Source organism: Wolffia australiana, chromosome 7 (genome assembly GCF_029677425.1).
Source record: "Wolffia australiana isolate 7733 chromosome 7, ASM2967742v1".
In the NCBI taxonomy this organism is placed as follows: domain Eukaryota; kingdom Viridiplantae; phylum Streptophyta; class Magnoliopsida; order Alismatales; family Araceae; genus Wolffia; species Wolffia australiana.
In genome coordinates this window covers 10,436,500-10,450,494 of record NC_135841.1, presented here as the reverse complement: position 1 = coordinate 10,450,494, position 13,995 = coordinate 10,436,500, and the positions used below count along the sequence as shown (strand labels likewise).

The 13,995-nt window shown below is 41.0% G+C and overlaps 2 protein-coding genes across 2 annotated transcripts; both read left to right on the top strand.

The window, feature by feature from the left end:
• The first annotated feature begins 6,011 nt into the window (after positions 1-6,011).
• On the top strand, positions 6,012-7,173 carry LOC144705269 (serine/threonine-protein kinase OXI1-like). Its single transcript, XM_078577860.1, has one exon. The coding sequence runs from the start codon at positions 6,021-6,023 to the stop codon at positions 7,014-7,016; it is 996 nt and encodes a 331-aa protein (XP_078433986.1). The 5' UTR covers positions 6,012-6,020; the 3' UTR covers positions 7,017-7,173.
• A 503-nt stretch (positions 7,174-7,676) lies between these two features.
• On the top strand, positions 7,677-13,598 carry HINT3 (histidine triad nucleotide-binding 3). The gene is made up of 7 exons (XM_078577861.1): positions 7,677-8,125; positions 8,743-8,798; positions 9,275-9,332; positions 12,454-12,520; positions 12,993-13,048; positions 13,122-13,175; positions 13,261-13,598. Exons 1-7 carry the CDS (start codon positions 7,925-7,927, stop codon positions 13,375-13,377), a joined length of 609 nt encoding a protein of 202 aa, XP_078433987.1. The 5' UTR covers positions 7,677-7,924; the 3' UTR covers positions 13,378-13,598.
• The last annotated feature ends 397 nt before the right edge of the window (positions 13,599-13,995 follow it).

Sequence of the window (13,995 nt, the reverse complement as noted above, 5' to 3'; positions counted from 1 at the left end):
GATGAAATGAAACCAGAGGCCCTATAGAAAAACAGCCCAAAAGAAATCCAAAAAAATAATCCATCTCTAAATTATGAAATATGACACCTACATAAACTGCAAAAACACCAAGTTAAACGAAATCGAGTGGAGTGATACAATGAAACTAGAGGCCCTGAAGAAAAACAACCCAAAACTAAGAAATCCAAAAAACTAATCCATGTATAAATTAGAAAATATGAAAACAAAACAAACTACAAAAACACCAATATCACAAATGTGAGTGGTGCAGTGATGATATGAAACCAAAGACTCTCCAGAAAAAGCGCAAAAGCTAGAACTCCAAAAGACTAAACAATATCTAAATTATAAACTATGACAACAACATGAGTTACAAAAACTGCACAAAAACACCAAGATCAACAAAAGTGAGTGGTGTAGTGGTGCGATCAAACCAGAGCCCTACAGAAAAACAACTCAAACCCAAAACACCAAAACATCAAAACCATCTCTAAATTGTTAAATATGAAAACAAAATAAACTACAAAAACACCAACATCAACAAAAGTGAGTGGTGCAGTGGTGCGATTAAACCAGAGGCCTTGCACAAAAACAACCCAAACCCAGAACACCAAAAAATAGAAACCATCTCTAAATTATAAAATATGACAACAAAATAAATTGCACAAAAACACCAACATCAACAAAAGTGAGTGGTGCAGTGGTGTGATTAAACAAGAGGCCCGGCAGAAAACATCCCAAAACCCAGAACTCCAAGAAATGAAACCATCTCTAATTTATAATGTAGGACAACAAAATAAACTGCCCAAAAACACCGACATCAACAAAAGTGAGTGGTGCAGTGATGCAATGAAACCAGAGGCCCAACACAAAAACAACCCAAAATCCAGAACACCAAACATCCAAACCATCTCTAAATTATAAAATATGACAACAAAATAAACTACACAAAAACACCAACATCAACAAAAGTGAGTGGTGCAGTGGTGCAATTAAACTAGAGGCCGTGTAGGAAAACAACCCAAAACCCAGAACACCAAAAGAAGGAAACCATCTCAAAATTATAAAATATGACAACAAAATAAACTGCACAAAAACACCAACATCAACAAAAGTGAGTGGTGGAGTGGTGTGATTAAACCAGTGGCCCAACAGAAAAACAACCCAAAACCCAGAACTCCAAGAAATGAAACCATCTCTAAATTATAATATAGGACAACAAAATAAACTGCCGTAAAACACTGATATCAACAAAAGTGAGAGGTGCGGTGATGTGATTAAACCAGAGGCCCAATAGACAAATAACCCAAACCCAAAACACCAAACATCCAAACCATCTCTAAATTATAAAATATGACAACAAAATAAACTGCACAAAAACACCAACATCCACAAAATGAGTGGAACAGTGATGCGATTAAACTAGAGGCCTAGCAAAAAAATAGCCCAAAACCCAAAACTCCAAAAAACTGAACCATCTCTAAATTATAAAATGTGACAATGAAATAAACTGCACAAAACACCAACATCAACAAAAGTGAGTGGTGCAGTGATGCAATGAAACCAGAGGCACATCCCAAAACCCAGAACACCAAAAAACTGAACCATATCTAAATTATAAAATACGAGAACAAAATAAATCGCAAACTGCACAAAAACACCGACATCAACAAAAAACTAAACCATCTCCAAATTATAAAAATACAAGAACAAAATAAACTGCAAAAAATAATGTTCATTATTATATATTAAAATCTCCATCAAACAATAATAAAATCTCTACTATTATAATAGGAATACATGTACCCTTTTGGCCTCTGATTGGCTAACAAGAGAGTGAGAGAGAAGAGAGAGAGAGAGAGAACCATTTGTTCTAGAGGTTAGGTCGTGCACAAGAGAGAGAAGCATTTCTTCAACGATATGCTCAGGTCGGGGGATTACATCATGCACAAGAGAGTAGGGGTCTGTGATAGAAATATATGTGGCCAGCAAGCCAATCACACATTCCACATCTTGTTCCATGTTCATTAATAGAATATATTCATTATAGTGCACCTGTGATGCTTACAATGAAGTCCATGAATACATGATTGGACTTAGCAAATTACGATGAGATCATAATATGGAGATCACTAGTCTTTAAGCATGTGGTCTCAATATTCCTATTCGAAGGACACAGGATAAGGACATCGAAGTATCCGGATAGAACAACACTATCTAGCCTCACTCATATGATGAGTATGGTCGTTCCCGTAGCCATTAGTGTGGAGACACTAAGGATAGATAGTGGGTGCTCTTTAGTGGAAAGAGCTCAGTGAATTGATCCGTACGAATCCCTGAATGGTATTATACTGAACTATCCATCAGGTTGATTCACGTCATGATTGTGTAAGTGATCCTTAGACCTGAGACACCAAAGACGTCTTGTGGACCGACGATTATACTTTGGCTATGGCCAACGAGTCTCTAATCATGGGATTCCAAACGATCTTTGTTCAGGTACATCAAGAAGTTCATGAAGACGATTGAGTGGTCAAGATGGGATCGCCCACCCTCGGTATAAGAGGTGACAGCTCAAGGAAGATGATGCGATGAAATCCTTGGCCAAGGCAGTGAAATATCGGAGAAGAGTTCTCTGATGATTTCTGAATGCATCAGTACTAACTCGGATGACCGATTAGGGTTTGACAGTTGACCATACACTAAGTCATCCAAGGAGCATCAAGTGGATGAGGGATTATACATAAACGGTAACCGATAACGAACATGTTCCATGAGTGAGTCGATACACACTCCTTTGTATCTTCTAGAACACGAGGTGTAGCTTGGCACCCCACGTGTTGGAGACTCGACCTATTGATTGGGTTAAATCGATCCAACATTAATTAATCTATATGATGATATAGTTAATTAATTTGGAAGGCCAATAAAGGTTATTGGGCTGCTAGAGTTGTTAACTAGACTGATACATGGGCCTAGAGGGTCACACGCAAATGGTCTTTTGGACGTTGGAAGATATACTTAAGTTTTGGGGGTTTTTATGAAAAATACCCACTTAGTATAAATAGGGGAAGGCCCTAAATGAAATTCACCCAGGTCAGAATTGTTCAGGGGCCTTTTCCCTTCTTCTCCACTCTCCCAACACCCCTCTCCCTTCTTGACGTGATCGGGACGACGTAAGGACACTAACGGAGAAAGAACGGGGCTCGTCAACGAGAAGGAGGAGATCCAACGTGACGAGGATCGCCTGGATACGTTTAGAGGCTTCACAGGTGAGCAGCTCGACTCGGCTCACTCTAGGATCCAAGAAATCACGGATGCAATCTGTGGAAAGGTACTTCGTCAAGGCCTCTAGAACCTAACTGTTAGGAGGTTTGTCAGGATCAAGTACGCTCGCAATGCTCGTCTGCGGTATTTGTTCACTAGTGAAGGAAGGGGGGAAAGCGGATCAAGTACATTCGTAATGATCCGCCTGGGGTATTTTTTGCATTCAGTGTTTCAGCATCGCGATGATCACGGTGATTTTTTGGGGCGAGCTTTCAATTGCGAGGCAGATTAGTGGCTGTAGGTTTTCCTAATTTTATTGGTGAATGCCGAGATTTTTGGGGGAAAATTATGAGTTTACAAATGCTAGGCGAGTTAGTGGCTGCAGCTTGCTCTAATTCAACACATTTCTGGAGAGATATTGATCTTTGTAGATCGTGGCATTCTCAGAGCCGCGTGAACTTCCAATCCTCCACCAAAATTTTCTGTTTTGGAATTTGCGGCGAGAAATTTACGTTTGTAAATTAAATTGTTCTCGGAATCGCGTAAAATTTGGGCAAACTGCAGTTAATACTACGCCTGGTAAACTTGCAATCTTCCCTCGATATTCATAGGTTTGGAATTTGCGAAGAGAAATTACAAATATTTTAGATCGACATGATCTTGGAATCGTTTGAAATTTGGGCAAACTTTAGTCAATCAACCTAGTAAACTGACAAGGGGAGATCTCCCACAATAGTCACAGTTTTGGAATTTATGGAGGGAAACTTCAAATTTACCTCTAGAGATGCACTTACAAGAAGCATCTCCATAGAGTTCTGGAAGAAGCGGCTGTGGAGTTTTACCCCCATGCAAAATTTGTCCTCGTATGTTGCTCATACTGACTTCTGAATCCGTCTTATGCTGAAAATGGATCAATGGCAGACATGGTTGAATTTTGACCATCTGTCAAAACATTCATTCAGCCTCCATAAAAATTCACCTTTCTATTCTATCATGAATTCTTCAAAGAACTCTCTGATCATCGTTGTTGAGGTTCATCAGTTTAATATACTACCCTTTATGAAATCCAAACGAAACAAAGAAGTTGGTACATTGAGTGAACTATCTGACACAAGTGCTTGGGAAAGGATAAGGATGAATAGTAAGATTCCAATTCAAAAAATGGTTGTCAATTTGATGGAGCTTTATCTGCAAATGCTTAAAAAAAAGACAACACCAAACCCAAAAAACTTCGGACCTGGAACAGTTCATCTCTGTTTTTCCGTTTGAGCCCACTCGAGATCAAAAAGCAGGTACAACAGCAAAATAAATCTGCGACACTGCATTTTTTCCCTCTTTTCCCCTGTGTCCATCAAGTACCCCACATGTTTGGCAGTGAAATACTGCAATACAATAATTTGAAATCCACATAAATCTATTTTGAACGAAATTAATGAATTATGAAGCTGTTTTCTGTTGAAAATGAATTTTAATGAAATTTTGAATGTACTTTAACGAAATTAATGACTTTTGAATCTATTTTCTGCTGAAAATGGATCAATGGCAGATTCTGTTGACTTTTGTATCTATTTTCTAAGATTTTGAATCTATTTTTGGCTGAAATTTAGAATCTATTTTCTGAAAATGAATCTATTTCCTGCTGAAAATGGATCAACGACAGATTCTGTTGACTTCTGTATCTATTTTATGAGTTTTGAATCTGCTTTCTGAAAATGTATTTTAATGTATTTTAATGACATTAATGACTACTGAATCTATTTTCGATTGAAAATGAATCAAGAGCTTCTTCCTTCATAAAAAGAGTTTAGTCTGTTGCCATTTGTCATCCGGTGGGGCCGCCGGAGACGAGCGGCAATGCAATCGCGTTGCTGCGAAGATGCTGCATGCATCTTGATATTTAAGTATTAAGATCCTCTCGCGCCTCGCCTTCTCCGCTGGTAGCCAAGGAAAACCGTCGAGCACGAGTGAGAATCATTCGCCAAATCAAGACACAAGATACACCCAATACAGATCGTAATATTATAGTCTAATTTTCCGAAAATGACATTAATGACTTTTGAATCCAGATAATTCTCTTGGGGGATCTGAATTACAGAGTTTCATTGCCGGTGCCCACAGCGAGAAGCTTGGATGAGAAGAAGGAATGGGCAACATTGTTGCAGAGGGACCATGTGAGGTCTACTCCGTCACCCGTCGTCTATGCTATCCCCGGCATGTAACCCAAACAAAAGAGCCTTCGTTTGTTTTCTTCTCTGTCGTCCGTCTGCGAGCTTCAATTCTGTGCGGTGCGTATGAGTGGCTGAAGATGGGAATTTTTTCCTATATCCCATAATGAGGATGGCCTTGCTTTCTCTCTCTTCTCTCTCTATACAGGTTTATCCTCTTTGTTGATTTTTGAAGTTTCTCAAAATCTGATGATGATTTATTGATAACATTTATAATTTAAATAATTCAAGATAGTGATTTTCTTCTCTCCCAGGATGAGGATGTACCTGCTTCCTCTCTCATCTCTATCTACGGAAATGAGCATTGAGAGCGGGCCCCACTAGTACTATATATTAAATTTCCATTCCAACATGCACCGATCATGAAAACTCCAAAATACTAAGCCATTTCCAAATTATAAAATACAAGAACTAAATAAACTGCAAAAAAGAAGTTTCATTTCTATATATTAAAATCCCCAATCAAACAGTACTTAAATACTATATATTAAATTCCCATCCCAACACGCGCCGATGACGGGGCCTTTAATGAACTATTCCCTTACCCAGGAAGAAACCTCCCTCCCCCCAAACTCCAACCGCTCCACAGCGATGGAGTTGGGGAGGCTGCGGGCGGAGCGCGTGCTGGGGAGGGGCGGCAAGGGCGTGGTCTTCCTGGTCCGGGACTTAGCCTCTGGGCGCGAGGCGGCTCTGAAGGCCGTGTCGCGATCGGCCCTGGCGACTCGAGCCGCGACCGGCGACGACGAGCCATTCCGCCGGATCTGGCTCGAGCGCGACGTCCTCCTCTCCCTCCGCCACCCCCTCCTCCCCCGCCTCCACGCCTTCCTCTCCACCGACAAGATCTTCGGCTTCGTCATCGACCCCTGCCCCGGCGGCTCCCTCTCGTCCCTCCCCCTCCGTCATCCCGACCTCTCCCTCTCCGACTCCGTCATCCGCTTCTACGCCGCCGAACTCGTCATCGTCATCCACCACCTCCACTCCCACGGCATCGTCTACCGCGACCTCAAGCCCGACAACATCCTCATCCAGTCGAACGGTCACATCATGGTCGTCGACTTTGACCTCTCCGCCTGGTCAACGTCCAAGTCTAACTCCTTCGTCGGCACCGAAGACTACGTCGCCCCCGAAGTCGTCTCCGGCGCCGGCCACGACTCCGCCGTTGACTGGTGGGGCCTCGGCGTCGTCCTCTACGAGCTCCTCTACGGACGGACTCCGTTCCGCGGCCGCAATAGGGAGGAGACGTTCCGTTTTATTCTCCACCGCGCCCCGGCGTTGACCGGGGAGCTGACCCCGCTCCGGGATCTGATCCGACGGCTGTTATGCAAGGACCCCCGCCGGCGGCCTGACGTGAAGGAGATCAAGGCGCACCCGTTCTTCGCCGGCGTTAACTGGTCCGCCGTCGCCGAGATCGCCCGCCCGCCGTACATCCCCCTCACGGATGACGACCAGACGGACGACGCGTCGTCCATCGACGTGGAGGCCGTCGTCGAGATGGAGCGCGTCACGCCACGTGGCGTCCGTTAGCCGCGCCAGGTGGGCCCGCATTTACTCCACCAGCCTGTTTATTTGTAACTATCTTTTGCGGTTATTTATTTCATATAGTGGTGGGTCCACTAAGCCTACTGTTGGAATAATTTCAGAATTTTGATCACAAATTTATAAATGTATCCATTTTGTACGATGAGTGAGGCCTTAGGAGCAGTTCTATCTTCCTATCCAATTTATTCTGCTTTTTTCTTTAGGATTTATTATTTTATTTATGCGATTTTTTTCTTAAGGATTTATTATTTTAGTTTATGGAACTCTGATTTTGTAGCTGCTGCATAGCTGCTTATTTTATAAAATTCTTAGTCGTATTTGCAAGCATGTTTATGAAAAGGGTCAGAATCTTTTTTCATTATGTACGCGTGGGGCCTCAACAATGTCAACTTATCAATCTATCACACTTATACATTATACATATATCGTTTAGTCCAACCAATACATGATATTATTCTAGTACTTCTCGGAGTAGTTTTTATCTACAAATCCAAACTATTTTGCTTTTTTCTTCATGATTGGTTCTTATTTGTGTATTTTTCCGCACATTTATGCAATCTGTTAGGGGGGCCCACGTCATTTCGTTTTTAATGAAACAATTTCTGTTGGGGTGAAATTGTAATCCTCAGAATTATCTGGGCTTTTGTTTAAAAATTAGCCGTTAAATTCCGCGATGAGCCCGGCCACATGTTCATAGATAAATACTAACCTTGCTAATCGCGGATTATTTCTTTTTTAATTTTCGGCCATCGTAAAATCGATTCCTCGGAAGCCAATCCAAACCGATTCCACACAAGAACAGCAACCTCAAATTCATCAAATCCTCGATTTCGATCTCTCGCGAAGCTGAAATTGAAGCTGCAATGGAGAAGGGGAACAGTGTTGAGGTATAGATGGAAGGGCGGCGACTGGCAGTGATACGGTCACACCTTAGCCAAGGTAATCCCTCGATCTCTTCTTGTGGAGTTCATTCGTCTCCATGCGGAGGGGGCAGTGGCGGCGATGCGAGTAGAAGAGGTAGGGCAGCGGACACTATCTGGAAGGGAAACTGCATCTTCTGCAAGATCGCTCGAGGAGAATCTCCTGCTTTTAAGGTTTAATTTCACTTCTCCGACTGTTTGTTTACTCGTCTTTTTTGTTGATCATCGATTTCTCTTTTTGCGTCGGAGTTTAATCCGTATTTAGATGTTTTCTATTAATCTGTCTCGCCGGTAAAGTACTTTTGTAATTTTGACGCCAACGCGGTTCATGAGGGCATTCAGCTCATATCAATAATTAGAGATTTTGCCTTTCTGTGATAGTTCGCGTTATCATGTCTTTGCGCATGAATTTTTGTATCATGAATGTTGGTTGCTCACATCTATGAATGTTGGTTGGTTGGTATTATTTCACAAGAGAGGAGCAGACATTATTAATCTGGAGATTTTCTATGTCTAATGTATTTGCCTTACTTCTGTAAGGAACGCAAAAGAAGAGACCATTCTATTTAAGAAAAACTGTATAGGAAAATAACGCAGATTAGACCTTTCTATAGGTAGTCTATAACTCGTTTATTTGACTCCTGTATAAGTTCCTAATGTGTGATCATTTCATCCTCTGCACCCTAGTTGATGTAGTAGAAGTAACTGCTTCCTGCAAGTATTCTATCTTTTCTAGTTGAAATAAAATCAAGAATTTGGGGCTGATATTTTTTCTGTTTTCTGCTGTGCAGCTTTACGAAGATGATACCTGCCTTTGTATCTTAGATTCAAATCCATTGACGCCTGGGTATGTTCCATATGCAGGCTTTATTTCGCTTTCTGAATTTCATCCTCTTCTGTAGATCAATATTTATTGTACAAAAGATAACCTAATTATTTACAACAAATTGCCTGACTTTAAGAAATACCCAAATTCTGCCGCGGGTGATGGATTTTGCCAAAAAAATTGAGATTCAGGCAAAACGTGGGCATTCTTTCAAAATCTTTGATATTATGGCATCTAATGATCATCGAAGTCATGCTTCTGTACTGTAGCCCGCTTGTTTTTATTATATATAATGATTTTGTTAAATGAACTTTGGACTTGTTTCATCCTCAAAGGAGGAAAATTCGTAGACACTAGATATATTTGTGGAAGATAGTTTTTTTAAGTTAGCCGATGGTCTACAAACTAATTAGTGTTTATTTCTTTAACTACGATGAAGAGAAATACTATATTTATTTTTATAATTTTTAGCGTATCTGTACTTGGTTCTCTTGCAGGCACTCCCTCATCATCCCAAAATCCCACTATCGATCACTAGAAGAAACTCCTCCTAGCGTAAGTTTTAATGTCCAGTTCTTTGTCGTCATTTTCCGTTAGTTACTACAAACTCTCATCAGAGCCTTTTCTTGCTCGGAAAGTTCTTAAATATTTTTCAGAATGGAAGTCTATAATCTTTTGATCGGGATAATTTTGTGTGTTTTCGCCCATAATCCATCCTAGTAACTCCAACTTCCTAATTCACATGTTATTGTTGTGATTTATGGATAAATATTGGCCAACCATTGATGTCCAGTAGCGACCAGCACTCAAACTAGTATGCATACGCTACCATTTATTCTGTATCAAATAACTTTTTCCTAAATCCTTTCTGACGGGTTATTCTTTGAGTGTTTCCATAACCCTGGTCTCCTCCATTTCTTGATAAGGTATCAGATATGGAATTTTGAATGCAATTATTCCTCATTGCTAGCGGGGGCTAGTTTTAGCAGTACATCCTTACAGTCTGAATGGTCTGGGTTCACAGGAATGTTTCTTTGGTGGGGTTAATTTTTAGGCTGAGGTGACTTCGGCAAAAAGCACCTTGCTTCTTGAGCCTCCTTTTTTCTCATCTACTAGTAAGAAAGTTTTTTTTAAATGAATCAAAACTCGATAAACCTCATTGTTACCTCCCGTCCACATTTTTATAGTCATCTGGACGGGTCTTTTTCCTGAGTTTCACCATCTACCTGATAAATCAGTCTGAAATCAATTGACACCTTTGTAGTTTCGCTGATGAAAAAGTTTCACTAGCTTATTCAGCAGGTCAACGAAGAAATAGTTCTACATATATGGGCGCTGGACGTGATGATCTATGAAATGGTTTTTTTCAGGATTCAAGCCATGAGACAAGTTGTGGTCTCATTAGAATGTCTACGCTTCTTATTCTGGGATGTGTTAGATTTTGCACGAGATCTAAGGGGAAAATGGAGGGAACAAGATCACAAACATGCCCCAACTTCCAACTTCATTGAAAAAGATCATGTTGACTGAGTTCTAGATCACACATTTCATGCTCGAAGAAATTCTAAGTTTTAGAGTTTGGTTCTGGAGGATGCTGTTGTTTAATTCTCCAAAGACATCAATGAACCAAAGCCTCCGCTCAACAATCGCCCCATGCAAAGCAGTTTACCATGACACGCATCTCTACTAAACCCAAACAGCCATTTAGGTTTTATTTCACATACTATCAGAGATACACACTAGCCTGCTCCTCATTAATAGTTATTCTCGAGCTCACCCTTTGAAAATTTCTGTAATTCTAGTCCTCTATCCTTTGTTACTCAAGGGCAGAATCTGATGAAATGCAATATCACTTTCTCATGTAAGCTTAACAAGCCCAAAAGGTCTATGGGAGTTTCCTCCCTGATTGCTGAGTTGAAGAGGAAAGGGGCTAAGAATCAGGTATTATGATCTCCGCTCTCCATTATGGCCATCCTCTCATCTATTCCTCCCCTCGGATGCTCTCGCCTCTCTTGCAGGTTCTATTCATGAGAGGGAGTTTCTCCTTCCACTCTGCCATTTCTGTTCGCGTCTTCCTTTTTCTCTTCCTCTCCTTAAAATCTAACGGATGGCTGGAAAGTGAAAATAATTTGGCGTTGTCCTGTTAGATTTTGGAAGATACAACAGATCAGATGAATCTAGGGCACTAATGGGTTAGAGAGTGGTGGTGGAAGTAGTGGTCCGACAATAATAGTAAAGACGGTAAGGGTGATGGTAGTTGTAGTGAAGTGGAGATTGAAAAAACACTGGATTGGGAAACTACAATTTAGCCAATGAGGGCAAAAACAGTGATGGTAAAGGTGTCGGTGGCAAACACTGCAGTGATTTGGGTGACTGTGAATTGGTGTAGATGAGGCCACTGAAGGGTCGCATGGTGGCAACCTGTAGAGAGACTACTAGCAGTGGCAACTGAGGAGCGGTATGTTTCTCAAGATGGCAATGGTGAAGGGGGCTGAGGAACGGCCTCCACTTGTGACAGGACCTACAAGTTTGATTCTGCGAATGTGAATGGCTTTATACCAAGCTTCAAGGACTGGACCTGAAAGCGGGATAGAGATATCCAAAGTCTGGAGAAGATGACGGTAGCCTGGGAGAAGATACTCACGAAGAAGGATACTGTTACGAATCTTCTTAAGCTTGACAAGAAACGCCCCAGAAGGGAAATGCAGGACACACATTCACCCCTTTGAAAAGGGGTGATCAGGCGGGAAAAGGGAAGCACTATAAACAAAGTCCTTTTCCATCAATAAAGCTAACTACCTATTTTCTGTCTGAGGTCGCTGAGGCGCCTGTGGCTGGAGGGGAAATCCTCCATTCAGAAAGGGAGATCGGCTGATGCGTCAGGGATCCCACTCCTTCTCACATTGCTCCATCCTATTCCCACCACTTGCGCTAACAAGATCCTGTGGGTTATCATATTCTTGGGAATGTTGGCCTCTTTTCTTCTCGGATGATGCCTCTATATTGTGATTACCAGGCTCCATGGACATTGTTTTTAATCCTGTATTTCACGAGCAGACCAAGCAAAATGATTTTGGACTGTGGTTTTTATTCATATCAACGCCAAACACAGATTATTATTGCAGCAGCTGTGTCCTTTGTGGCCCAACTTACCATCCTCCTCGCATCTCCCGTAAGCATGCATGATGCTTCCCTCCTCCAAGCATGACTCAGATGCTCTGTACACTCCATCCAATCTCTTATTAAAATGTGTGTTTGTGTATGAACCTAGGCACAATCTCTTCTCTCTCTTTCTCTATTCCCTGATTCTTTCATGACACTTCTCTCATCCAAGCTTTGACTCATGATCTGTACGCTTATCATGGTGGTTCTTGTTAAAATGTATCTGTGTTTATGCTTATGAACCTTGGCCCATCTTATCTCTCTCCTCATTTCCTGTTTGTATCAAAACCCTTTTTATCCTTTTGAGAAAGTTTCTTTAGCTTTCAGCTTCCCACTTATTATTTCTTTCAACTCCCATTTTGAGACATTTGTTATGTCGTTATCTACCTCAACGCAGAAGTTGCACGGCTTTGGTTTCTCATGAATCTGACTAATTCATACCATTTTCCATAAACATGTTCTCAATTTTTCACCCGGGGTTTCGTTCTTATTGTATATTTTCAATTTTGTGTAGGTGGTATCCACCTTGTGCTCTATTATACCGCTCTTAAGCAGCGCAATTATGAAAGCTACAAAAAGTGGCAAGTGATAATTTTATCTTTTTTGGCAGTTCACATTTGTAATCAATTTCATCCTAGAATTTTCAGTTCACTTTATCATAGACCTATATTGTTTGACTGAAATTATTTTAGAACCCTATCATGGACATTGTGAGAACTACTGTAGGGAATATCATGGATAATCATTCCAGTTACCTATCCATCGGATTAATGTAAACATATTAGTGACGTGAGCATGGAAAAATCATTGAGAACAGTAGTCGATATTTGATTTTGGTAAATCAATATTTTAGATGATGAAAACATTGGCAGTGTATTTTTCCTTTATAATGACTTCATTTCTCCGAAGGCGGATATGTGCAGCTTGCCCAAAATAACTGGGCCAAACTATATAAGAAAAAACAACACAAACAATCAAGAAGTAATTCTGAGGCATTCTTAATCATTTTTCACGCGTCATTTTATAAACTACTCGTTCATGCTCCAAAAACAGATTCGTTCAACCTGCTCGCAAACTCAGGGGCAGCGGCTGGCCAAGTCGTGTTTCATGTGAGCTCTCTCAATCCAGGGAGGCCCATAAATTAATTTCATATGGTCTTACTTTTTCCTGCTGAATATGCAGACCCACCTTCACATCATCCCTCGCAGGGAAGACGACTGCTTGTGGAGGTCAGAGGTAATTAACTCAAGGCTATTTTCCGATACACATCAGCCAATTATCAGCTCAATTCTAACTTCAAATTGTCCTTGGATCATGGCAGGGTTCTCTAAGAAAGCCCTTTAAGCATGTCCAAGAGGCGGCCAATCTCGCAGACGATATTCGAGAGCACTTAACCTGCAGAAATCACGAAGAACCGAAGCTCGGTGAAGGGGAATAAGTCGAAGAGGTCTGCTTCGTAATCGCCTTCACTGAATCGTCGTCCAGAGTTGTATACCACCAGGTGTGTGAAACTTGTGATTTTCTCTGTTAGAAAGCGTAAGGCGTGGTTTTGCCAAAGTGTACACAGAGATTATAAAACATTGGGAATGACTTGGGACTGAAATTTGTTTAGAACTGACTCAGACTAAATTTTTGTACCAAATTTTGGACAGACTAAAATTCTGGTCTGGACTGAGGGATATGACTGTATTGACCGGAATTCGGTCCCTGTCCTGTTTGACTGGCAGGTCCACCTTGAAATGATGGGTCATCGATTGTGCTTCAGTTCGGTCTGACCGGTCCCTGGTCCAAAATGGCAAACCCTAAATATTGAAACATGCACGCATTATTTATTCTATTTATGTCTTATTTATTGCAGAATATATAACTGTTAGTGTTGTTGAAATACTTGAGTTATGCATTATTATTAAACATTAGAGTAACTTTAATCAAAATTATTAATTGTAGAGGTGAAGAAGAACCATCGAAAGATGGTTGATGAACAGAAGACTTACACTGAAAGTCAAAATTTTGTGCTAAAAGAGACACATATAATTGCTAGATATGAAGAAGATGG

Excerpts from the sequence above, each read along its gene's own strand:
- LOC144705269 (XM_078577860.1), top strand. The coding sequence starts at position 6,021 with ATGAACTATTCCCTTACCCAGGAAGAAACCTCCCTCCCCCCAAACTCC.
- HINT3 (XM_078577861.1), top strand. The coding sequence starts at position 7,925 with ATGGAAGGGCGGCGACTGGCAGTGATACGGTCACACCTTAGCCAAGGT. Across the intron at positions 12,521-12,992 it reads TATGAAAGCTACAAAAAGTG|ATTCGTTCAACCTGCTCGCA; the intron begins GCAAGTGATAAT and ends CTCCAAAAACAG. Across the intron at positions 13,176-13,260 it reads ACTGCTTGTGGAGGTCAGAG|GGTTCTCTAAGAAAGCCCTT; the intron begins GTAATTAACTCA and ends GGATCATGGCAG.